Raw genomic sequence first — 25,650 nt, forward strand, 5'->3', positions numbered from 1 at the left:
TGGAAGTTAAGGGTTTAAAAAACAACAACAACAACAACAACAAAAACCAACTATGGAGGCCTTCCTCTAGATTGTTATTATTAATTAATGTTAATATTATTTTTAGTATTTTATGAGTCAATGTAATTTGCTGGCTGTCTATCTCCTGTATTCCAACCCAGAGCAGAGATATACACACTGTAAACAAATATAGGTCCAAATACTTGCATTATTAATCTACAGGAAGTCTTTCTAGTTTCTCCTTAATTTTAGTGCTTTCCTTCTCAGACTACTTCCAAGTTAGTCTTTATAAATCTCTGTAACTAGATATTTGTATGTCTCTCCCATTAGACTGTGAGTGCCTTTAAATCAGGGACTGTCTTTATATATCACAATGCTTAGCTCCATGCCTGGCACATAGTAGGAGCTTAATAAATTCTAGTTGCTTGAGATGGATAGTTACCCACTGTGCACCTTCAAGGAGCCCAGCCCCCAGTATCACAAAAGAACCCTGGCTGCTGACTTGAGAAAAGTCTTCCAATAATCAGGGGCTGTATCTGCTAGGGTTGAGCCCCTTAGTGCCAGGAAGCTTTTATATGAGAGACAGACTGCCTCAAGTTTTGTTTTTGTTTGAAGAGGTAATTTGTGTACTACTTGCTCTTCTATGTAAATACTCTTTATAAAAAAGGAATTAATGTGACAGGCTGATAATCAACAGGGAGCACACTAGGTGGGGGCATCTGAACAATCTTATTGGAGACCTCAGCCTCTGACAGTAACTTTACAACCTTTGGGGAGAAGCGGTCAATTGCCTCTTGGCATCCTCCCCTGCAAATGCTAGCAGAAAGTTGATAGCTCTCAAAGTGATGTGTTAGGATATGTAAATGTGAACTATTATTGCCCAAGTTCACCAGCAAATAGATTTAGGATTCAAATTGTGGTCTTTCCTGGGCCCGGGAGAAATCTCTCCACTTGCAACCAAGTTACTTCAGATCCATCTGTGTGCACGCCTTCATTTGCCATCGCGATACCTCAGAAAGCATCGAGGTTTTTTTAAGCGATCACAATCAGTGTTAATGAAGGGCCCAGAAGAGCCGGCAGTCATGTCAATAGAAATAAAAATTCTTTTTTCATCAAGAGTGCTTTATTTCCTCCACGAGGCACCGCATAGCTGCTGCCAGGCCACAGCTAAGGAGGATTCTTTTCAGAATTAAAAGATCTCTTCACTGCTACAAAGTTGTTTCGTATTTATCGGGGTCACATATTCATTTGCCTTCATGACACACAAGAAAGGGTGCTGGGTTTGAAGCGGGCTTCAAAGTTTGCCTGTGCTACATGGTAACTTTGGGCAAATTGACTTCTCAAATCAATTTCCAGCTCTGCAAAATGTCCAGGTTGGACCAAATGTTCTCCAAAGCTCTTTTCTACCTCTGAATTGATGACTTGAGTCTAAAAATGATGGCTAAGCTGCCAGCTGGGTGATATTGCCTTTTGGAGCTTCAGTTCCCCGCTTTGTAAAAAGAAGGGGTTAAAATAGGTCTTGATCAAGGACACATGTTAAAACCAGTGGAAATGTGCATCGGCCATGGGTGGGGAGAGTGTAGGGGAAAGTAGGAGCATGAACCATGTAACCATGTTAAAAATGAATATTAATAAATGCTTAAAAAAAAAGAAGGGGTTCAATGAGATGGCCCCGAGGTCCCTTTCCTTCTAGATCTCTGCTCTAAGAGTCTATCTGTGTGAATTTAAATTCCTGGGTCTCAGTTTCCTCATCTGTAAAAAGGAGAGAGCTGGATCCGAGGACCCCCGGCATACGTCTTCCTTTTTATAAATCTAGCCACCTCGGAGCAATAGCTTGCGGTTGTCAGGGGGCCGGGCCTCCGGCCTGGGGCGGGGCCTGGAGGCAGGGGGCAGGGCCCGCGCCATCTCTCAAGCCTCGCTCCTGCTCAGAGGCGGGGCGGGCGGCGGAACTCGGGGCGGAACCCACGGGGCTTGAGCCACGGTTTCCGGCCGGGCCTTTTTCCCCGGTGCGCCAGGGCTGGCCTAGAGGCGGTGGAGGTGGGGACAAGATGGAGTATTTGCGGGTGCTGGGCCGGGGGCTGGGGCAGGTACGTGGGCACGGCGGCATCTTCGGCTACCTGCGCCAGCTCTTCAGGTGAGCGCGGGGCCGCGCCGGGGCTCGGGGCCGAAGAGGGACAGGGGTCACCTTGGGGTGGTCCAAGGTCAAGGGCACGTCCTGAGGGGGAGGATACCTCCCCCTACTCTCCCATTGTATAGAGGGGGAAACTGAGGCCCAAGGAGATCACAGGTTCAGATCCAGAACTGGAAGAGACCCCGCTGCCTTCTGGTACAACTCCCCCTTTTTACAGACATGTAAACATGAGTACAAGGCCCTGTGACCCCACTACACTTGGTTCTACCCTCAGTTTTATAGATGAAAAGACTGAGGCCGGAGAGGTTGAATGACTTACCCAAGGGTACACTAGTAGGAGCTCGGAATCCTAGAACTCTGACTTTTTAGTTTTTTCTTAAACCCTTACTTTCTGTCCTAGTAACAATTCTAAGATAGAAGGATGTGGACTAGGAAAATGGGGTTAAGTGACTTGCCCAGGGTCACACAGCAAAGAAGTGTCAGAGGCCACAGTTGAACCCAGGATCTTCTGTCTCCTGGTATCGAGCTTTATCCACTGTGCTACCTAACAGCAGTGTTGTAAAGATGATCAATTGTGAATGATTTAGCTACTCCAATCAAGACTGTGAACTTTGACAGTTCCAAAGGACACATGATGAAAAATGCTGTCCACTACCAGAGAAGAAACTGATGGGTTGAGGGCAGATTGAAGTAGAACTTGTTTGACTTTATTTTTCTTGCCTTTTTTGGCAATATGGCTAATATAGAAATTTGCATGACAGCATTTGCATAATTGATATATTGTTTGCCTTCCCAGTGGCTGGGAAAGGGAGAGATAATTTGGAACTCACAATTTTATGTTAAAATAAAGAACAATTATATTTTTTTTAAATCTTGGATTCCAGTCCTTCCTTCGACTTAAGAAAAAGTTCTATTGATGTCATTTTTTTTACATCCTCCTAGTTTTCCCCAGTATCCGTTCCCTTTTCCCTCCCAAAGAGTTGTTACATATTTTAAAAAAATAATTTTAAGACCAAAAATAAAAAGAGAAAAAAATCAGCATAGCCAATTAATACATTAAAAAAGTCTGAAAACATGTGGAATATGTAACACTTCTGAACCACTCACTTCCTCCAGTGAGTGGATTGAGGATGGCCTTTTATATCTCTCCCTTTGAGTGCTTCATCTTTATATGATTTTGCTGTCGGTTGTTTTTTTAGTGTTATTTCTTTTCATTTGCATTGTTGTAAACATCATTTATGTTGTTTAATTGGTTTTGCTTCTCTCTGCATCAGTTAATGTATAGCTTTTCATACTTCTCTGCAGTCATCAAATTCATCACTTCTCATAGAACATTTGCATTTATTTACCACAGTTCATTTAGCTGTTCCCCAATGGATGAGCATCTACTTGGCTTCCAATATTGTGCCATCATCAGTGCTATTAGAAATATTTTGATATATATGGGGACTTTCTTCTTATCGATGGCCTCCTTAGAGTATAAGCCTAGTAATGCAGTCTCTGGTTCCTCAGAGTATAGATATATTTAGTCACGTTATTTGCATGATTCCAAATTGCTTTCTGAACTTGTGAGAAAAAGGGAAATTAAATGACTTACCCATGGCCAGAACCAGTGTCAGATGAGGAATTTGAACCTGTTTCTTCCTGATTCCAAATTCAATGCAGTACCCAAAAGCCAAGCATTTTTTATTGCCTTATTCATTCATTCATATTTTTACATTCATATAATTTTCTATTTAGGATTATTCTTATCCAATATCAGTACAACTAATGAAGAATTATCCTTTATATGCAGCTAACTATATTTTTATTTTAAAAATAATTTTCTATATTTACACGATTCATTTTCACTCCATCCCCTCTTCCTTTCCCCTTCCCAGACCAACATGCAATTCCATTGGGCTCTACAAATGTTATAACTTGATACCTATTAACTATATTTTTAAAAGCTTGCATTAGGTTGAGTTTGTGAGGAAGGGTGAGGTTTGCTTGAAAGGGTGATTTGTTTGAATGGTAGATGTGTATCCCAGTGGAATTGTTCATCAGCTTAGGGAGGGAGGAGGGAAAGAACATGAATCATGTAACCATGGGAAAATATTTTTAATTAATTTAAAAATTAAGACAGCTATTAAAAAAGGGTGCTTTGTTCAGAACAGAGTTGTCCCCACGTTGTTTCATTTTATTTTTTGGCAGAGTGAGCTAGGTAAGATAATAGGTATACGTTAGCATTATTATTTGATTTAGTACTAGTAGCATGAGGGTAACAGATAAGGTCATTTGTCTTCAAGTGACTGCACTGTAAGCCACAATTCTCAATGTACTTATACATGGAAACCTAGCTCTGCAGCTTTACTCCCTGCATGATCTTGGGCAAGGCAGCGCCATGTCTTTCCTCTTCTGTAAAATGATGGAGCCTGAGCTAGTTGGTTCATCACCAAGGTCTCTTCTAGCTCTGAAGCTAATGTTCCTTCCAGTGACTCTTCTAGGCCACCACCCTGTGCCCCTGGCCTCCTCACCGTTGTCTTGTGCCCAGGGTTAGACTAACTAGCCCTCAGGCCTGTGTGTGAAACTGACCTCTGCTGTTTACCTCCACCAGGCAGAGGTCACTTTGGCTTTTGGTTTTCTTCTTTGCAAAATGTGGGCTTTAGACTCAATGCTATTGTCCAGTCCTCAGGCCTGTGTGTCATTGTGGGGGGCGGGGGGTCTGCCACAGACTCAGAGCCTTTGGAAATACTTTTGTAAAAGAAACATATCTCTGGGATCAGTGCCATGGGCAGCCATGGACGTGGACTCTGCGGTTTTTTTATTGGACAGATCAATATTCACCTGTAGATGAGATTTGTTTTGCTTGGTCCCCAAGGGCACAACTAGGGAGCTGGAGGTGAAAAGATTCAGCCTTGATGCAAGGACAATTCCATGATGATGAGGGGAGTTCCAAAGTGGAATGGATGTCTTTGGGAGGTAATGGTTTTCCCCTCCCAGAGGTCTGCAGATAAAAAGTGTATGACCGCTCGCTGGCTATGTTATAGAGGGAGTTCCTATTCATTTGGACTAGTTGCCTCAGCGGTCCCTTCCAGTTCTGAGTCTTAAGTTTAAACCTGCATCTCTGAAGTAGGCCCCCCCGTTTTCTGTGGGGGCTCTCTGTGGTGGTTTGTCATTTCAGCCTATACTTATAATGCTCTTGGCAGAGGGAGCAGGGGCCTCCTGCTCTGCCAAGTCCTAAGGACTGATATACATCAGCCCTGGGAGAATATGAGTAGGGGACAAGGATGAGGACCAGAGGTCTCCAACTGCTGGAAAACATTGCCTCTAACTCTGTTGAGAGACTCAAAGGACTTTGGAGCTGGACTGAGACCTCCTGAGAGCAAGTACCATCTATGATATTATGTTGCCAGTAGCCTCTCTTCTGAGGTCTGGAGGAGCTAAGTAATTGCCTCAAGTCACACAGGCTTCCTTCCTCGTAGGGCAGGGCCTTGTGACTAGCCTGATCTGTTGTGCTTATTTAACTAAATCAGATGGTATTTCTTAGCCAGAGTGATTGTAGGCTTGTAAAAGTAGTTGAAATTTTACATGTTCTGAATGCTGATGCTCTACTGACTCAAGAACTTTGTGAAACTTCTTGTTTGAAAGTGATGCATTGCTCAACTTCACTTTGTACAAAGAATCACAGATATCTTAATATTTCCTTCTTTTGGGGAATTTGCAGGATAAATGATGTGAAGGTTGGCACATTGGTAGGTGAAGACAAATATGGAAACAAATATTACGAAGATAACAAACAGTTTTTTGGTAAGTGATATATCTGGTAAGGAGACATGAAAATTAGCATAGTATGAAATGTTAAGATCTAGTGTGGGCCTAGAGTTTTAAGATTTATGTCCAGTATATATATTTGATATAAACCTGACAGTACATAATGAAAGTACCCTTGCTCATCGCTGTTCTTTTAATCATTATATGTTTTATTTCTGTAACAATTCTAGCTTGTAGAGTACTTTTATATACATTAACTCACTTGTTCCTTACAGTAACCCAGTAAATTAAAGAAGCTATTATCCTCATTTTACAGATGAAAAAACTGACTCTCAGAGAATCTAAATGACTTGCCAATAATTTGGTTTTACTATTTATGTTAGAAGACTTTTGAATGCCTCTCTGGGAGCATGATTGTCATTTTAAGCATCAAGTCTATAAGAATAGGCAATCTGAATTCCAGGTTGGTTATTGGACTGCCTTCTACTCAATAGATCCAGTGAGAGCAAGGTCCTCTCTGCTCTTAATGTGATGTTGACCAGGGAAACAGATCCTGTCTTCCTCCTCTGACCTTCAGAAGCCAAGGATTCCTACAAAAAGATAAAAGGGGCAAACTGGAATAAGTGAGGGCTCTGGAAGCCTTGTAAAGGACTTAAGTAGCCATAGTGAGGGCTTCCTTTTAGCAACAGTGATTTTGGGGTACACATGTTCATAATTTGAGAGTACAGAGTTGGGGGATTGGCTTTACTCACATAATAGGTATTTTTGTTCCGTAAGAGCAGATTTCTTTTTAAGATTGCATTAAATATGCTTCTTATGAAAAGAATTGTCTATCTTCTTTGGCTTCATAAAACTATGCTTTTTATTATTTTTTTGCTGCTCAAATCTGTACAATGCTCTTGTGTTTTTCAATTCAGGTCGACATCGATGGGTTATCTATACTACTGAAATGAATGGCAAAAATACATTCTGGGATGTGGATGGAAGCATGGTGCCCCCTGAATGGTAAAGCAAAGGAATAGTTTGCTGTACATTATATGTCAATGTTTATTCTGCTGAAATTTTAACATATTGACTGAAAAAAAAACCAATGTGGTGATAAAGAGCCATTGCAACTCTGAGAGGAGAGCCCTTGAGCAGCCATCAGGAATGCTGACCTGATGTGTAAACAGGACATAGAGTTGTTGTGGGAAAGGGGGAAGTAAGAAGTGATTCTCTCGGTGCTCCTGGGGAACCACTGCACCCAGTTCTTTGCATACAAGTGCTTAATAAAGATTTAGGGGCCAGGAAGCTATTGACCATGGGTGTCAGGACCACCAGGGATCACTTGGTTGGGGGTCCCGAGGGGAAAGAATGCAGACAGACTCAGGCAAGCTGATGGCAAGCAAGTGGCCAGTAACTCATATATTGAAGAGGGTGATGATATTTATAGGAGGTTGAATCAGGTAGAGGGATTAGATCACTTACAATGGAAGTCAGTGATTAACAGGATGGAAACAATGGATTTAAATTACCTAGGTGGTTCTGAACAGAGTTTTCTATAGGTGATAATTCAGCATGTCAGTGTGTAACCCAGCTTCTCACAGAGGAACATTACAGTTTTTACAAATATAGCAGGGAGGGGCTAGAAACCTCAGGTGAAGTCATGGGGCTGCGTGACTGATTCTTGCTAGGGTATGGCTTTGATTTTAGTGGGGTCCACTCTCACTACTGGGGGCTACACATGGATAGAATGGTGTTGTTGCTACCAAGTAGATAGGAGGAACTAAGAGGGTGGATTGGGTTCTTTGGCAACAGTGACCAGGAGGCTACTGTTTGTGCTGATAAGAAAGGGCATTTGGTTTCCCAGGGTTTTTTTTTTTTAACTCTCTGCTACATGCATGACTTCTTAAATTTTATTTCTTATTTGATTGGCTAGTAGACATTTACATAACAAAAACATTTTTAAACTCTAGATTTAGTCTTTTTCTTTGTTTGCCTTTGGTTTTTTTTTTAACAATTTCATTTTTTAAATCTTATCCTTTATATTTATGCCTCTTTTTTTTTACTGAATAAAGATATCACATTTTTCTCCTAAGCTTTTATTATTTGAAAACTAATCATCCCATTGAATAGGATTCCTATTGATAAAAAATTATTACTTCTAAAACCTGCATGCTCTCTCCCCTTGTTCCCTTTAATCCATTCATCCTTATACCCCAAAGAGGTCCCTGACAGAAGGGTCTCAGAGTCATTCCTTCTCTCATCTGTCTCTGTCTCTATTGATACCTTCCTTATTCTTTACAGACGTGTTTATGTCTCCTCATCTCTGGTAGACTTCCAACTAGCATGTCCAAAAGCAAACTAATTATCTCTGCCCTTCAAAATCCTGCCTTGTTCAGATCTTCATGATTTTGGTGGATGGCTTCATTCTTTGAAGAGATCTTGTATTTACTTACAAATCTAAGTAGAAGTAAGCTCCTTCGGGGCAGGCAGCTTTCATTTTCATCTCTGTATCTCCTGAGCCTTAGCAGTGCCTGACAGTTGGAGCATGCTTAACAAATGATTGTTAATTGATCATTTATGTAATTGTTTTTCATGATTTCTTAAAGCTATTAATAGTGAAATGATTTAAAGCTTTCTCACCTCTCCTTTTCTTTCTCTCTTTCAAACCCTTAGTGTCTGTCTTAGTATCAATTATAAGAGCAACAAGGGCTAGGCTAACAGGTTTACGTGTTTTGACCCAGGTCACACAGGTAGGAAGCATCTGAGACCAGACTCAAACCCCGATCCTCCCAGCTGCAGGTCTAGTGATCTATTCACTGTGCTACTAAGGTGCCCCTTTAAAATTGTCTTTCAAGCTAAAAGACAGAAACACCACCATTCCTTCCTTCCTCTGAGGCTTTTTTTTTTTTTTTTTTGTACATCCTTCATTGAGTGTCTTTTAATCAGGTATATGTGAAACATCATAGTGTTTCATTAAGCAGTTTATGCTCCGGGTCAGGGATTCTTAACTGGTGGCCTTTGAATTTGGATGAGAAGAAAATGATATCTTTATTTTCACTAATCTCTAACTGAAATTTAGCAGTTCTTGCAATTATTTAAATATGTGATTCTGAGAAGGGTCTTCTCCCAGACTGCCAGTAGAGTACATGTCACAATAAAGGGTTCTCAAACCACTGGTCTGCATAGAACTTGACAAGACAACTAGGAAGTCTGTTTTCACTGTTAAATAAACAACATAAATTAAAAGTACATCACCACTTCATACATATATATTTATTCATGGGGATGTTTCTACCTATGCAAGTCACTTTTCCTTAGTAGATAGTTTATCACATCATGGTGAAGTGTCCCTTAGTCTGGCTAGGCTCCCCCTCAGAGGGCAGACATTGTCTGGGCCAGGACCTGAATGCGACATTTCAGCAAGACCAGAAGTGGAGCTCCAGTGGTGTGGCTTTGGAGAAGCCATTGTCAAACCTTAGAACAAGACTTTAGAGGGCTTAGTAAAAGAATCACTCTATATCTGAGAAAACTGGAGTGCTACTTTTTGTAATTGGAAGAGTCAGAATCCTGGAAATGCTTTGAATGGAGCAAGATGTTGTGGTCCCTGGGTTTTTCCCAATGCAGAACTTTTCTCCATGTGGTGTCATCATCCCTTGTTCACTTATAGAACATTGACCTCTTTCCATCAGTGCATAACTTTTTGTTTTTTTTTTTTATCTTGGTGCCATTGACAACATTATAGTAATTAATATTCTAAAGTGAGGGAAACTTCCTTATTTTAACACCAGACATATTTAGTGTGTTTAGCATTTTGCTCGTCTGCTTTTGTAACTGATTTAACATGGCCTACCAGCTTTTCCTGCCAGTGATACAATACAAGTGATTATAACATACTTCAAGATCACTAAGAGGTGATTGACTTATTTATTTATTTATTTACTTGCGTGTTCATTTATTCATTTGTTTATTTATTTTTAGTATTCTTTTTTTAACATTTATTAATATTTATTTTTTAGAAAAGTTAACATGGTTACATGATTTATGCTCTTACTTTCCCCTTCTCTCCCCAAACTCCCCCCCTCCCATGGCTGAATATGCATTTCTACTGGTTTTAACATGTGTCATTGATCAAGACCTATTTCAAATTGTTGATAGTTGCATTGGTGTGGTAATTTCAAGTCTACATCCCCAATCATGTCTGCATCAACCCATGTGTTCAAGTAGTTGCTTTTCTTCTGTGTTTCCTCTCCTGCAGTTCTTCCTCTGAATGTGGGTAGTGTTCTTGCCATAAATCCCTCAGAATTGTCCTGGGTCATTGCATTGCTGCTAGTACAGAAGTCCATTGCATTCTATTTTACCACAGTGTATTGGTCTCTGTGTACAATGTTCTTCTGGCTCTGCTCCTTTCACTCTGCATCAATTCCTGGAGGTCTTTCCAGTTCACATGGAATTCCTACAGTTTATTATTCCTTTTAGCACAATAGTATTCCATCACCAGCATATACCACAATTTGTTCAGCCATTACCCAATTGAAGGACATACCCTCCTTTTCCAGTTTTTTGCCACCACAAAAAGAGCGGCTATAAATATTTTTGTGCAAGTCTGTTTATCTATGATCTCTTTGGAGTACAAACCCAACAATGGTATGGCTGGATCAAAGGGCAGGCATTCTTTTATAGCCTTTTGAACATAGTTCCAAATTGCCAGACAGAATGGTTGAATCAGTTCACAGCTCCACCAGCAATGCATTAATGTCCCAATTTTGCCACATCCCCTCCAACATTCATTACTCTCCCCTTCTTTCATTCTAGCCAATCTGCTAGGTGTGAAGTGATACCTCAGAGTTGTTTTGATTTGCATTTCTCTAATTATTAGAGATTTAGAACACTTTCTCATGTGCTTATTGATACTTTTGATTTCTTTATCTGAAAATTGCCTATTCATGTCTCTTGCCCATTTATCAATTGGGGAATGGCTTGATTTTTTATACAATTGATTTAGCTCCTTGTATATTTGAGACATTAGACCTCTGTCAGAGTTTTTTGTTATAAAGATTTTTTCCCCAATTTGTTGTTTCCCTTCTGATTTTGGCTGCATTGTTTTTATTTGTACAAAAGCTTTTTAGTTTTATATAATCAAAATAATTTATTTTACATTTTGTAATTTTCTCTAACTCTTGCTTGGTTTTAAAATCTTTCCTTTCCCAGAGATCTGACAAGTATACTATTCTGTGTTCACTTAACTTATTTATAGTTTCCCTCCTTATATTCAAGTCATTCACCCATTCTGAATTTATCTTGGTGTAGGGTGTGAGATGTTGATCTAAACCTAATCTCTCCCATATTGTTTTCCAAATTTCCCAGCAGTTTTTGTCAAATAGTGGATTTTTGTCCCAAAAGTTGGGCTCTTTGGGTTTATCATACACTGTCTTGCTGATGTCACTTACCCCAAGTCTATTCCACTGATCCTCCCTTCTGTCCCTTAGCCAGTACCATATTGTTTTGATGACCACTGCTTTATAGTATAGTTTAATATCTGGTACTGCTAGACCCCATTCCTTCACATTTTTTTCATTATTTCCCTTGATATTCTTGATCTTTTGTTATTCCAAATGAAATTTGTTATAGTTTTTCCTAATTCAGTGAAAAAGTTTTTTGGTAGTTTGATAGGTATGGCGCTAAATAGGTAAATTAGTTTGGGTAGAATGGTCATTTTTATTATGTTAGCTCGTCCTAACCAGGAGCAATCAATGTTTTTCCAATTGTTGAGATCCAGTTTTATTTGTTTGGAAAGTGTTTTGTAGTTGTTTTCGTGTAATTCCTGTGTTTGTCTTGGCATATAGATTCCTAAGTATTTTATATTGTCTAGGGTGATTTTAAATGGTGTTTCTCTTTCTACCTCTTGCTGCTGTGATGGGTTGGAAATATATAGAAATGCTGATGATTTATGTGCATTTATTTTGTATCCTGCAACTTTGCTAAAGTTGTTGACTATTTCTACGAGCTTCTTAGTTGATTCTTTAGGATTTTTTAAGTAGACCATCATATCATCTGCAAAGAGTGATAGCTTAGTCTCCTCATTGCCTATTTTGATACCTTCAATTTCTTTCTTCTCTAATTGCTACTGCTAGTGTTTCTAGTACAATGTTGAATAATAGAGGTGATAATGGGCATCCTTGTTTCACTCCTGATCTTATTGGGAAGTCTTATTTATCCCCATTGCATATAATGCTTGTTGATGGTTTTAGGTATATACTGTTTATTATTTTTAGGAAAGGTCCTCCTATTCCTATACTTTCCAGTGTTTTCAATAGGAAAGGGTGCTGTATTTTGTCAAAGGCTTTTTCAGCATCTATTGAGATTGGCTTTTTTATTTAAAATGACAGTTATGAATCTCAAAATATTAGGTGGGTGCTATTATCCCATGAACCTGAGGGCTCACAAGTTAATTGTTTACAGCTATTTACACTGGAGATCAGTGATTCATTGGAAAAGTTGTGCTAAAGTCATAGTAAGATGGAAGGAAATGCTCACACAATAAAACAGACTTCTTGATTTTTAAAACTCCTCTCTCATAATTAGGGGATTGCACTGAACTAAATAATCCAGAAATAGCTACAACTTGACTTTAGAATGCAATTGGAGGTTTGAGGGTAAAGTGAGTTATTATGGCTTTTTTAAAAAACAAATTTAATTTTCTAATTATAGAGGGTAGCCCAAAAAGTGTAGTGTTAAGCCACTAAAGCTTGGGCTTTGAACACCTTATGTGTTTTGGCCAATAACTGAGTTTTGCTTTTCTTGATTATAAACATCAACTAGATAGCAGGACAGATGTTGCCCAAGAGCAGGACAGGAAGTTCCCAAGATACTAGCAGAGACAATTCATTAGTGTGGCATAGCCATCCTTCAGCACTGATTACAGAATGATATCCTGTTACCTACCCATATTCATCTCTTTCTTTTTGCCTTTTTTTCTCCTCTTTTATATCAATAAATCAACGAACACATGCTAAATGCCTACTGTGTGCTACTAATAATTACCTATACTTTTGTGTCATTTGAAGGTTTTCAAAGTGCTTTATAAACCTCTAATTTGTTCTTCACAAAATCCCTGTTAGGTAGGTGCTATTAGCCCCATTTTACAGATGAGGAAATCGAGGACTCAGTTTAATTCACTTACCTAGGATCGCACAATTAACAAGCACATGAGGCTGGATTGGAATCCAGGTCTTCCTTTTTCCAGGTCCAGGACTCTCTCCACTAAACCAGGCTGCTTCTCATTAAGAACTCTGGGGTTACAAAAATAAAAATATGTAAGATACAGACTCCTGTCTTTAATCACTTTACAGTATAGATGGGAAAGTTAAATACAACAATACAAAAGGTATATGTGATTGTAAGATCACATGATTATAAGATAGAATATAGTTTGTTTTTTTTTAAACCCTTGTACTTCGGTGTATTGTCTCATAGGTGGAAGATTGGTAAGGGTGGGCAATGGGGGTCAAGTGACTTGCCCAGGGTCACAGAGCTGGGAAGTGGCTGAGGCCGGGTTTGAACCTAGGACCTCCTGTCTCTAGGCCTGGCTCTCACTCCACTGAGCTACCCAGCTGCCCCTAGAATATAGTTTTAAAAGTGTGAAGTGATTATTATAGCCTTTCAGAGGAAGAGGAAGGGATTGGCATGACTCAAGTATTTGGAGAGTCTTCTTGAAGAAAACTAAAATTTCACTGAATCTTGGATGGATGAATGGGATCTTTGGAGGCACAAAGAGGGGAAAAGGGGAAGGTCATTGTAGGGAGAGTAAAAATAGACACAACATTCAACAAGGAAATGTACCAGAGGATCCTAGATTTGGAGCTAAAAGGAACCCTGGTTATTTGGCCTAAACTCCTTAATTTACACCTGAGGAAACAGGTCACACACAGGTAGTAATTTAGGGAAGGGCAGGGATTTGAACATGTTTTTCACTTTTATTAAGACTTCTGAAAGAGACATGTGTGTTTGTGGGTGGGTAGGTGGTCACCTGTAGCTAAATTTAATTTGAAACTATTATTTATTTGCTTTTGACATTCAAAAATCAGTTTCTCCCCAATCTGGCAAAATGTTGGACTGAATATAACAGTGACTTTCTCATTCTGATGATCACCTGTTCCTCAGCATGGTTCCAGTTGCAGATTTCTGAGAAACAAGTCACTGCTCATTCAGAAATTGTTTGAAATAATGTCTTGCCAAATTGATGTCAAAAAGAGCTCTGTTCCAAAGTGTATGAGTATTAAGGTTTTGTTTGGATGGTTACACGGTGTATTTTGAAGTAAATTCTCTTGTTATTACAAGGTGTTACTCTTGCTAATTTATAATGTCTTTCATATAAAATAACTTGCAACCAACTGACAGGGTTGTGATATTTTTCTCTGCTAAATTATTTTGCTAATTCTTATGTAGTGTTTGTTTCCTAGACTTCACTTTTTTTATTAAAGCATATCATGTATCCTTGGAAGCATGATGCTTCCATTTTACATGACTGAATTATTGGAAAATTCCAAAGTTGGACTTTGAAGATAAGGCTTTTTGATAACTTGTGGTGAATGAGGAAGTATTTGTGATTCCAGGAGATCAGGAGATCTTCTCAGGAGAAATTTTTACCTTTTTCACAGATTATCAGAGCTGTAGTACATGCTGGATACTCATGGAAAAATTTGGCGGCTTCTAGATAAAAACACATTTTGAACCTTCTTTTCTGACAAACCTTAGTGAATCATACTGTGCAGTGGAATTGGTGTTCAAAAATTTTCCATTTTGACAGCCTTTTTCCTCCTCTGTTCCTAGCTGCCACTAAAGTGTATGAGTTGTTTAGAAGGAATAATGGCAGGTCTAAGTTTGCCCTTTTGGTGGTAGTTTGAATGGAATGAAATTGAGTTAGAAATAAAGAGAACTTATTTGTGCCCTCAAAATAAGTGGCAAGTTACTTGGAAGCAGCCTTTAAGTTATTTTGAACTATAAGAAGCATTTTAATAAGAGTATTTTTAGAGTTTTCATTATTTTCTGTTCTGGTCCTTCAGAAAGAATTCCTTCCTTCAGGTGCTGATTTATCTTTAGTTTCTGTCTTTTGATCTCACCATTAAGGGTTAAATTCTAATTTTTCATTATAAACTACATGTGTGGAGGGATGCTGATTGAGACCAATTAAAATAATTTGGCTATTTATGCTTAATAATGTTCAGAAACAGGAAGAAGGTTGTCAAGTTCACTATTTTCGAAGCAGGTGGTATTCTAATTGTGAATCCTTAAATGCATTCATGAGATTTGTTTATACTTCTTTTGTTTCAACAGACCTACTTCAAATTGAGCTATTTGTCCTTTGCTTAATACTCATCTCTGATGTCCTTTTTAGGATAAGATTAAGCTTTAACTGGTCATGGAAAGAATTCATGGATTGTGTTTCTCCAAATTTAGAAAGTAGATGTTCTGTCACCCTTTCATTGGGACAAAAGATGATGGAGAAGTTTTGCCATGCCCAGGTGCCACAAAAATGAAACTGTTTTCTGTCAGCATCTGGGATTTGGTCTTTGTGTTTGTCTGCCTCTCCCATCCCCTTGCTTACTCTATGACATTGTTTTACCCAAGAAAATTTAAAAAGTGGCTTGTAGAACTTGGAGGGCACACTATGGGGATGAGAGATGGGCATTCCTTCTACTTTGTAAAATGCTTCTGGAACTTCTGAGAGATGCAGGTTATAGGGTTTCATTGGCATGGAGAGCTCTCAGTGAGGAAATTCCTTCTCCCCAGACAGACCTTTCCTGCAACTTCTTTCCTTAGACAGTTGCCAGAGCACTGAGAAGTTAGCTGATAAGTGTCACAAATGGGACTTCACTCCAGACCTTTCCACCCTCACGACTAGCTTTTTTATCCACTATGCTACATTGACTCATGTACATGTATATGGATATATATGTGTAGTGATGCTCTGCTCCCTGAGGTAGCCCATTCAGGGTTGGGACTGCTAGAATTGTTGTTGTTGTTTTTAGTATTTGTTTATTTTAAACATTTTTTTATTTTGGTTTCTAAATTCTCACCCACTGTCAACCCTCCCCCATCCTTTGAGAGGGTAAGCAGTTTGATACCCATTATGTAATTGCTAAAATTGTTAAGAAGTTCACCTTTCAGAATCTAATGGTGCTATCAGGAATCAATCATTTCTTTTTCTATGTTTTGGCCTGGTTTATTTATTTAGATCGTCCCACAGTGATACAGTCTCTGTGTACTGTGTTTCTGCTCATTTTGCTCCACATCAGTTCATGGAGATCTTTCCAGCTCATATGGAAATCAAGCAGTTTATTGTCCTTTATTGCACAATAGTATTCCATCACCATCAGATACCACAATTTGTTCAGCTGTTCCCCAATTGATGGACACCCCCTCATTTCCAGTTTTTTGCCACCACAAACAGTATGGCTATTTTGCACAAGTATTTTCTTATTATCTCTTTGGGGTACAAACCTAGTAGTGGTATGGCCAAATCAAAGGATATGCATTGGATTGAATTTTTAAAAATAAGATTTAATAGGGATGCATATAAAGTCTTATTGTTGGATTCAAAAAATATGTACACAATTGTATTATGTCCAGAAGGAAGAAGGTATCATGTAGAACTCCACCCTGGTGAGACCAGGAGGTAGCTAGGCACAGGAGCCCTGAGAATGGCAGTGCTCCACACCACCATTTCTGTTTCCAGCCTAGGTTTCACAGCTCTCATCTAAGTGACTCCTAAAGAGAAGGAACCACTGTCTCTTAACCAGCTGCCTCTCACAGGGCAGGAAAGCTAGCCTGGCCAAAGCAGCTTCCCTCAAATATTTCAAAATAAGTAAAAAATGAATTAAATTTGTTCTACTTGGACTCAGGTAGAAGATCCAGGAACCAGTCCTTGGAAGCTTTGGAGAGGTAAATTTCCATTTGATATGAAGAAAAACTTTGTAGCAATTTAGAGCCACCCCAAAGTGGAATGGGCTTGTTTAGAAGGCAGTGAGCTCCCCAGCACTGACTGGGCATCTGCCTTTCTGCTCTTATATAAGGGGGTTGCCAGTTCACTTAAGAATTGGACTAGATGTCCTTTGGGGTCCCTTCCAATTCTGAAGCTGTGCTTACTTGATTATTTTAAGCTAAGATTGGCCTAATTTTTACCGGTTAGTCTTAGCACAGCCTTCTGGAGCTAAACACAGACCATGTTTTTTAATCCTATTTTTTCGTTCAGTGCTGAAGAAAAGGAGACCCATTGAGGTTAAGTGACTTCTCCAGTACCCCATATCTTGTTGGCGACAAATCTTGTTTTAGAACTCAGCTCAGGAATTCTGACTCTCAACTGATTTTTCTTTCCACTATGCTATCCCAACACCTCTCCATTTTGTCCTCTTCATACCTGTCTCATCTCTCTTCTCTTCAGCTACTAGTGAAGAATCTTTTATCCAAATGAGTATATACTGCCTTAAAAAAAAGTTCTTACCTTCCACCTTAGAATTGATACTAAGTTCTCAGTTTCAAGGCAAAAGGCTAGGTAACAGGGGCCCAAGGTCACATAACTAGAAGTGTCTGAGGCTGTATTTGAATCCAGGACCTCCTGACTCCAGGCCTGGCTCTCTATCCATTGTGCTACCTACAGCCCCTCTAGTGCCTTTGATTAGAATTTAATCTGAGAGGAAGACCCCAAGGGGGCAAGGTCCAGGCCAGAGGTAAAGATGATTAAGGTATGTTTGTTTTGCACAGCCCTCTCACTGACTTCCACTGAAACAGTGAGGAAGGTTTGCAAGCTTAGATGATGCTTCATCTTTCATTTTGTGCTGTGATGAATGCAGTGTTTGCTTGCTGGCATCCCTTTTCCAGCTCTTCACACTTTGATCCACCCACCCAACACACTAGAGCTGTATTCAAAGGTTTTGAACCCTTGGATCCTCTGGGTAGGATTGGAAGGGATCCTGGAGGGTGTCTCTTCCACCTTCATTTTACAGGTGAGTAGCTAAAGTCACAGAGAGGGTCACCAGCTGGCCCAAGGCTGCACAGTAATCCATGGCAGGGCTAGAATTTGAATCCACATTGTCTGACTTCTCTTTCCCCTGCACCAGGCTGCCTATTTGGTGATGGAGATGTAAACATGATGTCAGATGTGGCATTACTTTTAGATTCACTCAGAAACCCTGGGATCTCAGCTGTAGGCCTGAAAGCAATGTCCTCTTGGCTTTTCAGAGACATTCTGTAGTGAACCTCCTGGGAAGCATTGTCTGAGTAATTCTAATCTGTCATATGCTGGCTTCAGACTCTTCAGTGTGGCGTAAAGTTCATTCGACCAAACTGGAGGTGTCCATGTTTGCTTCTGAAAGAAGTCAGCCAGTCCTGGAAAGGAAAATGCCTTTTACATTATTAGGCCATCCTTAACATTTTTTTCCTCCAAGGAAATGTTTTGAGTTTAAATAAACTTTAGGTTTTTCTGAGTTTGAAATGGCTCCTTTTCTCATCTCTTCAGAGGCTAAGTAACACTTTGTTTCTCAAGTTGTTGAGATGTATTTTTCATTGCTAAGGTTTTAGTGGGGAAATAACAAATAAGTAAATCCCATGTTATGTCAATGCAGGGATTATGTCTTTTCCACGTCTTATTAAGTTAGTTACATTTAGGATTCATACTCTATCAATAAATTAGTTGTGTTCAGTTTATATTTCCATTGAAATGTTTGTCAAAGTGTGAAGTATCAAAGTGTATAATCTGATCAGAACTAATATTTGAATTTGTTCTTGACTCTTTCCCAACCTTATACATTGTTTAAGCAATACCTTTGACATGCTGTTAGTAGTTGAAAGACTGATAGAACTTTGATTTACAAAGTAAATGATCTCATTTGGACATTATGGTAGCCTAGTAGATATAATTAACCTCATTTTACAGATGAGGAAACTGAGGCTTGGAGAGATTATCTGACTTGAACATCTCAGCCTTGCTTCATTTCCACTGTTCCACAGCTGCTTTCTGAAGGGAAGAATACTTGAGCTGCCAGATTTATGAAAATCAAATGAGACAGTGCATATGAAAGCTCTGTGAACTGTACAGGTGTTGTTAGTAAAAATGATGAAAACCCAGCTTCATCTCTTTTTGCAGATTTTGTTAATTACTAAAAGAATAGCATTTATGATTAAGGGCACAGTCTCCTAGTTACAACATAAGACACATTATTTAGAGCTTCATTAAAAAAAATCTCTTATGCCTCCACTGGCTTTGGGACTAATTAAATGAATTGTTTAATGGTGAGGAGAAGGTTCATGGGATAGTTAAATGCTTTCCATGGTGCTGACAGATGATATATTATTGTTACCACATTTAAGTGGAGGTCATATTCTATTGTAATCTCTGGCATCTTGGCCTAACAACAATAGTATTTTATTTTCAAAACACAATTTGCTACTATCAGTAATCCAATCCCATGATATTTTTGGCACTGTTTCCCTGTATGATAGTCATTGTTGTACACAATAGCATATGTATAAATGGCCTAGATCATTATGGAGAAACTCATCTCACAGCTACAGCTCCTGAGGAGACAGGAAATGTAGGCAATTTTCTTTTCAAGAAGAAAAATCCAACTGTAGAAGCAGTTGATTCTGTCAGGAGAAAAAGAAAATGTGGCAAAATAATCTGGTATTGTTCTTTACGTTAATCACATTCATGAACATAATTGCCTGCTGGTCCATTAGAAGACATAATTGATCATAGTCAAATTGAAAAAAAGTGTTTCTTTGAATTATATTTAAATGTTCTGAACTTAACTTTGAATTTATTTGTTACACTGAAATTTCCACTGTGGTCCACAGTTCCCAATTGTTAGGTGTGCTCCAAAGTGGAATAGGTTTCCTCTGGAGGTAGTGGAAAATTCCTAGCCTGGGCTCCACTTGGCTATTTTAGGAAAGGATCCTCTTCAGTAGGCATTTATCAAGTGCTTACTGTTTATCAGGGATGGTGCTAGGCCCTGGGCATACAAAAAGAAAAACAGCCCCACCCTCAAGGAGCTTACAGTCTACTGAGGGAAATAAGGCATACCCAGAGAAGAAAACACAAAATATGCAGAAAGTAAACATGAGGTGACCTTTTTGGGGGGTTGGAGGGGACAGCTCTAATAATTGACAGGATTGAGTTGGCCCTTGATCTGCACTATGAATGGAGCTAGGATTCCAAGAGGCAGAAGTAAAGATGGGGAGAATATTCCAGACATAGGGATGGCCGCAGAACTCCCTTTAACACAGAATGATTTCTGTGGTTTTGTGACACTATTTCCTTAAAATTAATTTTAATGGACTTTCGCTTTCTTCCATGAGTGTCCTATACTAGATTGTAAAGTTAGTATGAGCTGATAGACCCAACATTAAAAGAAATAATATCGGGCAGCTGGGTAGCTCAGTGGAGTGAGAGTCAGGCCTAGAGACAGGAGGTCCTAGGTTCAAATCCGGCCTCAGACACTTCCCAGCTGTGTGACCCTGGGCAAGTCACTTGACCCCCATTGCCCACCCTTACCACTCTTCCACCTATGAGACAATACACCGAAGTACAAGGGTTTAAAAAAAAAAAGAAAAAAGAAATAATATTCTTGGGCAAATAAGCATTGCGTTTCTTATTTCTTTGTGTTCACTTCATATAGAGTTTTCTTTCTTCGGTCCTCTGTCTCTCATTTTGTGAGCAGAAGTGGGTCTTCCACAAGATGATGTTCTAAAGGATTGTCTCCCTTCTCCTTGATCCTTACAACTATGGGAAATAGTTATGATTATTATCCCATTTTATAGTTGAGGAAACTGAGGCAAACAGAGGTTAAATAACTTGCCCAAAGTTACATACCTATTAGGTGTCTGAGGTTACATATGAACTCAGTGCTTCCTTACTGCAGGACCAGGGCTCTATCTATTGTGCTACCTAATTTTTCTACAAGTTCCTTCATTCTCAATTGTATTAATTTCTAAGATATTTACAAGGGGGTTAACTCCTATAACCAGAAATTCCCTTCCTAGTTTTCCAATAGTAGTAATTCTTTATAATAAAAGATCCTTTCTTAAAAAAGAGACACTCCTTCCATCTAGTATAGTCAAAATTATGACTTGATTTAATTAGATGAGACTTCTTTAAGATCCTAGAACTTAATTTTGATGCATTGATATTTTATCATTTGTATTTAGGCCTTTGATATTCTTAATACTTTCTTGTCTTGAAAGTTAGCCCAAATTCTTGGTTTTTATTGTTGTATATAATAATCTAATAAAGAAGGATTATTTCAAGGTCTCATGATGATTATGCTTTCGAAATTTACTAAGCTTATTTCCTGGGAGTGGAGATTAAAGATGACTTGAACAATTTTTGTGAGTTAGCTCTCAGCTGCAGTCATAATTTGGATATTATAAGAATTTTTTTGCTTCTCTAGCTTATAACTGCAATCTGCAAATGAAATTTCCAACATCCAAATCCCAGTTACAATTTGATTCTTTTAAAAAAGTGCTATTCATTCATATCTTTTTGTTTTATATCACCTACATTTCTCACTATTTCCCCCATTACTCTTCTCCCCTCCCAGAGCACCAACCCTCATAACAAAATATTTTTTTTATGTGAGGAAGAGTGGGGAAAAAATTCAAAGCTGATAAACTGAAAGAAAAATTGTTATATGCAATGTTCCACACTCTGAGTACTCTCCACCTTTACAAAGGAATTGGCGGAGATGTCTTTTCAGATCTCATTTTTGAGGCCAAACTTATTTTTTACAATTTTGCAACATTCAGTTTTTCTTGATTTGTGGTAGTTCTTTCTACTTACTTGGTTTTATTCATTGTGTATATATTTTTCCTTTGCTTTACTTTGTATCCGTTAATGCAAGCCTTTTCATTTTTCTCTTGTCATATTTATTGTTTCTTACAGAAAAGTAATATTCCATTACATTCCTGTATCCCAATTTGTTAAGCCAACTCAAGGCAGTGAGTAGGCTTTGTTTTCAGTTCTTGGTCTTGCTACAAAAGATGCTGTTCGAAATAATTTAGTGTAGTTGGAGGCTTTCTTTTTGTCAGTAATCTCTTGCCTAGCAAGATTTCTTTGTCTAGTACTAGAATCTCTGGGTCAGAGGTTTTAGACATTTTAGACCTTTTTTTGTATGCATGATTTAATTCTTTATGAAAAAACAAAAGCATCACTATTCATGTCTTTCTATGTAATGTGAAATTTTTTGATGCAGAAGTTTTAGCTTGGGAAAGAATTCTGGGGTCAAAAGTTTTAAGGAGTGTATCTTGCAGCTCTTTTGTTTGTTTTAATAACAAAAATGTTGAAAAACCTGTGGTTTCCTTATAAAATAAATTCCTTATGAAAATCTTCATGCTTTTGACTAATGCCACAAAGACTAGGCTTGGCTTCTGAGGTAGAGGACACAAATTGCATCTTGTGTGGTTTATTATCAAAAGATGATCACCTAGAACACTAAGTTCCAAGATTACTGTATGTAATTTTCAGTTTGGCTGCCTTTTTGGCTTCACATTGTGATTCTCAAGCTTTTAGCCTCTGGAGTATTTATGACTGGAAGATTTTAAAGGAAACTCTAACTGGCTTCTTAAAAGCAAAGCTAGAAAATAGGAGAAAAACGATTTTGTTTTGCTCTAAACTTCACAGGCCATTAAAAATAGGTTGGTCCTAGGTATGTGTGCTCCTGAGTCTAATGTTGCCTGGGCCCAGCCGGGCAGAACAGCTCTTTTCAGGGGAGTGGGGAGGGGGTGGAAATCTCACTAGGTTCAGTATTGAGGAGATGTTCTGAATGTCAGTTGAACAGCATGTCACCGATGGGTTTATCATCATCAGTTTATTTTTTTTAACACCAACCTTCCATCTTAGAATCTATACTATATATTGGTTCTAAGGCAGACGAATGATAAGAGCTGGGCAAAAGGGGGTTAAGTGACTTGCCTAGAGTCAGGCAGCTAGAAAATGTCTAAAGTCAGACTTGAACCCAGGACCTCCTGTTCAGGCCTGGCCTTCAATCCACTGAGCCACCCAGCTGCCCCCCATCAATATTTCTTTAGGATATCCCCAGGGACTTGATTCTGTCTTTCTATCTGCATAACATTTCTTATTACCCCACTTCTTCCTACTCACCCTTCTATTGCCCTTGTCTCTGGCTTAGACACTTATAATGGTCTCCTAACTCTTCTCCCTGCTTCCTGTCTTTTTCCTCTAATCTACCTCATTAGGAGCCAAGAGAACCTTCCCAAAGCCCAGACAGATCTGATCCTGGGTCACTTCCCTGCTCAAAGTCCTTTTGGAGGCCCAAAGACCTTGGCCTAAAATTGTATAGCTCCAGTCGGTCTCTAGCTGACCTCCTTGGTCTTATGTCATATTATTCTTTTCTGTGTAGTCTGTGCTCTAGCTAATCTTCATGATGAGTTAGCTGCTCCCTGACCTTGGCTCTGCCATTTTCCACATTGATGCTTCATTTGAGCTCTTCTCTCATGCTGCGAGCACCCTCTCATCTCTTGAAATCATCGTTTCTTTCATGGCTCATGCCACCTCCCTCAGGAGGCTCCCTTGTGTCTGAAGCTGTCGATTGATGAATGCCAATTTTGCAGCCCTTCTGGTGAGTGTGAACACTGTTTCCCAGCACAATGTGAACACTGATCCTGAGAAAGTGGACACATTTCCCAAGAACCACCCCAACTGCTTTTGGAGATTCAGTACTTTTCTGGGATTTGGAGGTCACTCCTGCATATTTGTGGAGAATTGCTTGAGTGTTGCTGAACTATTAAGTGACTTCACTCAGGTGCATACCATTGCAGGAGACCCAGAGCCAAAAAGGCAAGCCACTTAAGACCTACCAAGCTTTTTGGAGATAAATGCACCAACATGTGAAAAAGTCTTCAAAGACTTAATCAGCCACTTAGCCGTGAAATTGGGGTTGGCTTAGGCAGAGTCAAGAAAACCCTGTTTTTCTTCCCACAGATGCCATTCTCTCCTCTTCTCCCCAACCCCATCTGAAAAGACTCTCCCTTTTTAAATGTTCCTGCTGTGCTTAAACATTTCCTCTTTTCCCCCTGCTCTCTTTTATTTTGTCTTATTTACCTTTAACCATGTCATATCTGCCATTTTTTCATATTTGTGTATCTAGTGCTTAGTTAACATAGTAGTGCATGCTTAAGAAATTTTTGAGTGTTGGACAACTCCCAAAACACAGATTGACCTCTTTTCATAATGAGGCTGCCTGAGTGTGGGCTGCTAGAAGCCACTGTTCAGTCACATTGTCTACTGACCATTGTTTCTCTTAATTCTAGGCATCGTTGGCTGCACAGTATGACTGACGACCCCCCAACGACTGTCCCTCCAACTCCTCGTAAGTTCATTTGGAAGAACCACAAATTCAACCTGAGTGGTACTCCTGAACAGTATGTACCGTATTCTACCACTCGAAAGAAGATTCAGGAATGGGTCCCACCTTCAAAACCTTACAAATAGTCTCAGCTGGGAGTGAAGTTCCAGCTTTGCTATCAGATTGGAGTGTCTGTAAATTGTACATTTGATGGCTAAATCCTTTAATAAAGTTTCATTGTGTCCTTTGAATCATTTTGACTTTTTTTCAAAGGTTCATTTTGTGTGGCCTATAGTAGAAGAGTTTCAAAGCATGGAAAGTTTTCCAAGAACGCCCGATGGCTCTCTACTTTGTTTTAGTCCCCTAAGGCCCCCTCCCTAACAAGGGCAACTTGAAACACCGCAGCAGCCCCAATCAGACGTGGGTACACCATGAGTATCCCTCCTTCCACAAACATGGCCTGGATAGGGCCTTCTGCAAGGCGCTGCCCTTGGTGCTAGGGTGAGCTCTTCTGGTAATGAACAGGTTTAATAATGTCGCTAAAGGCAAAGCATCTGTCCTGTAATAAAACAAAAGCATTACATTTTAAAATTTCATAAAACAAAAGCCCATTGGGAAATAACAGCAGGCATCAGTCATAAAAAGGACGATTAAGTAAAAAACCCATGCTGAAGCAGTCAGCAGCTTTCAGAAGGAAAAAAATACATTAACTTTCCCCAGTTTTGTAGTATATGACTCCAGATTGATTGATGGGTACCTCAGGTGTTTGTAATTGTATGTGTGGTGAGGTTATGAGTTTGGGCACATCTATATCACTGTTCAGTAATGCTCCCACTTGGGAAAAATGCTGTATTTTTTAGTGAAAAATGTATGAAGAATCATACATATATGCCAATATACCTGCATATGAGAGGTACATTGCCTCCCAAATGGGTAGTCAATCCATCCATATTTGTGGTAGCTTTGTTCCTAGGAAATTATATGGACCTGTTCCATTTTGAAAGGAAAGAGCCACCATTCATCTAGCACTTAGTAAGCACTTGCTGTTTTCAGTGCCTAGCATGATAGATACTTAAATACTTATTGTTTGACTATACTGTGATAGGTCCTGGGGTTATAAAAACAAAAGGCAAAATAGTTTCTGCCCCCAAAGAACTTAGATTCTACCAGGGAAGATCATATAGACACCTAGAAAACAGATTCCCAGTTAGCCTGGTGAGGAGAGGGATCGGCCAAAGTTCATTCATTGAGGAGGCTGGGGTATGACGTGGTCTGTCTGACCTTTAGGAAAATCACTTGGCGCCTGTGTGAAGGATGCTTTTGTCTACAGGGAAGGGACCAGAGGCAGAGAGATGAATTGGGAGGTTGTGAGGCAGCCTTTAAACCAGGATCATCATTGTGTAAGTGGAGAAAAAGGGGGAACAA

General features: G+C 39.3%; 1 protein-coding gene across 1 annotated transcript; it reads left to right on the forward strand.

The window, feature by feature from the left end:
* The first annotated feature begins 1,993 nt into the window (after positions 1-1,993).
* On the forward strand, positions 1,994-24,476 carry NDUFA12 (NADH:ubiquinone oxidoreductase subunit A12). The gene is made up of 4 exons (XM_044677614.1): positions 1,994-2,134; positions 5,838-5,920; positions 6,802-6,889; positions 24,191-24,476. The coding sequence occupies exons 1-4, from the start codon at positions 2,049-2,051 to the stop codon at positions 24,369-24,371; spliced, it is 438 nt and encodes a 145-aa protein (XP_044533549.1). The 5' UTR covers positions 1,994-2,048; the 3' UTR covers positions 24,372-24,476.
* Positions 24,477-25,650: the final 1,174 nt, after the last annotated feature.

Source organism: Gracilinanus agilis, chromosome 5 (assembly GCF_016433145.1).
Source record: "Gracilinanus agilis isolate LMUSP501 chromosome 5, AgileGrace, whole genome shotgun sequence".
In the NCBI taxonomy this organism is placed as follows: Eukaryota; Metazoa; Chordata; class Mammalia; order Didelphimorphia; family Didelphidae; genus Gracilinanus; species Gracilinanus agilis.

Excerpts from the sequence above, each read along its gene's own strand:
- NDUFA12 (XM_044677614.1), top strand. The coding sequence starts at position 2,049 with ATGGAGTATTTGCGGGTGCTGGGCCGGGGGCTGGGGCAGGTACGTGGG. Across the intron at positions 2,135-5,837 it reads TACCTGCGCCAGCTCTTCAG|GATAAATGATGTGAAGGTTG; the intron begins GTGAGCGCGGGG and ends GGGAATTTGCAG. Across the intron at positions 5,921-6,801 it reads AGATAACAAACAGTTTTTTG|GTCGACATCGATGGGTTATC; the intron begins GTAAGTGATATA and ends TTTTCAATTCAG.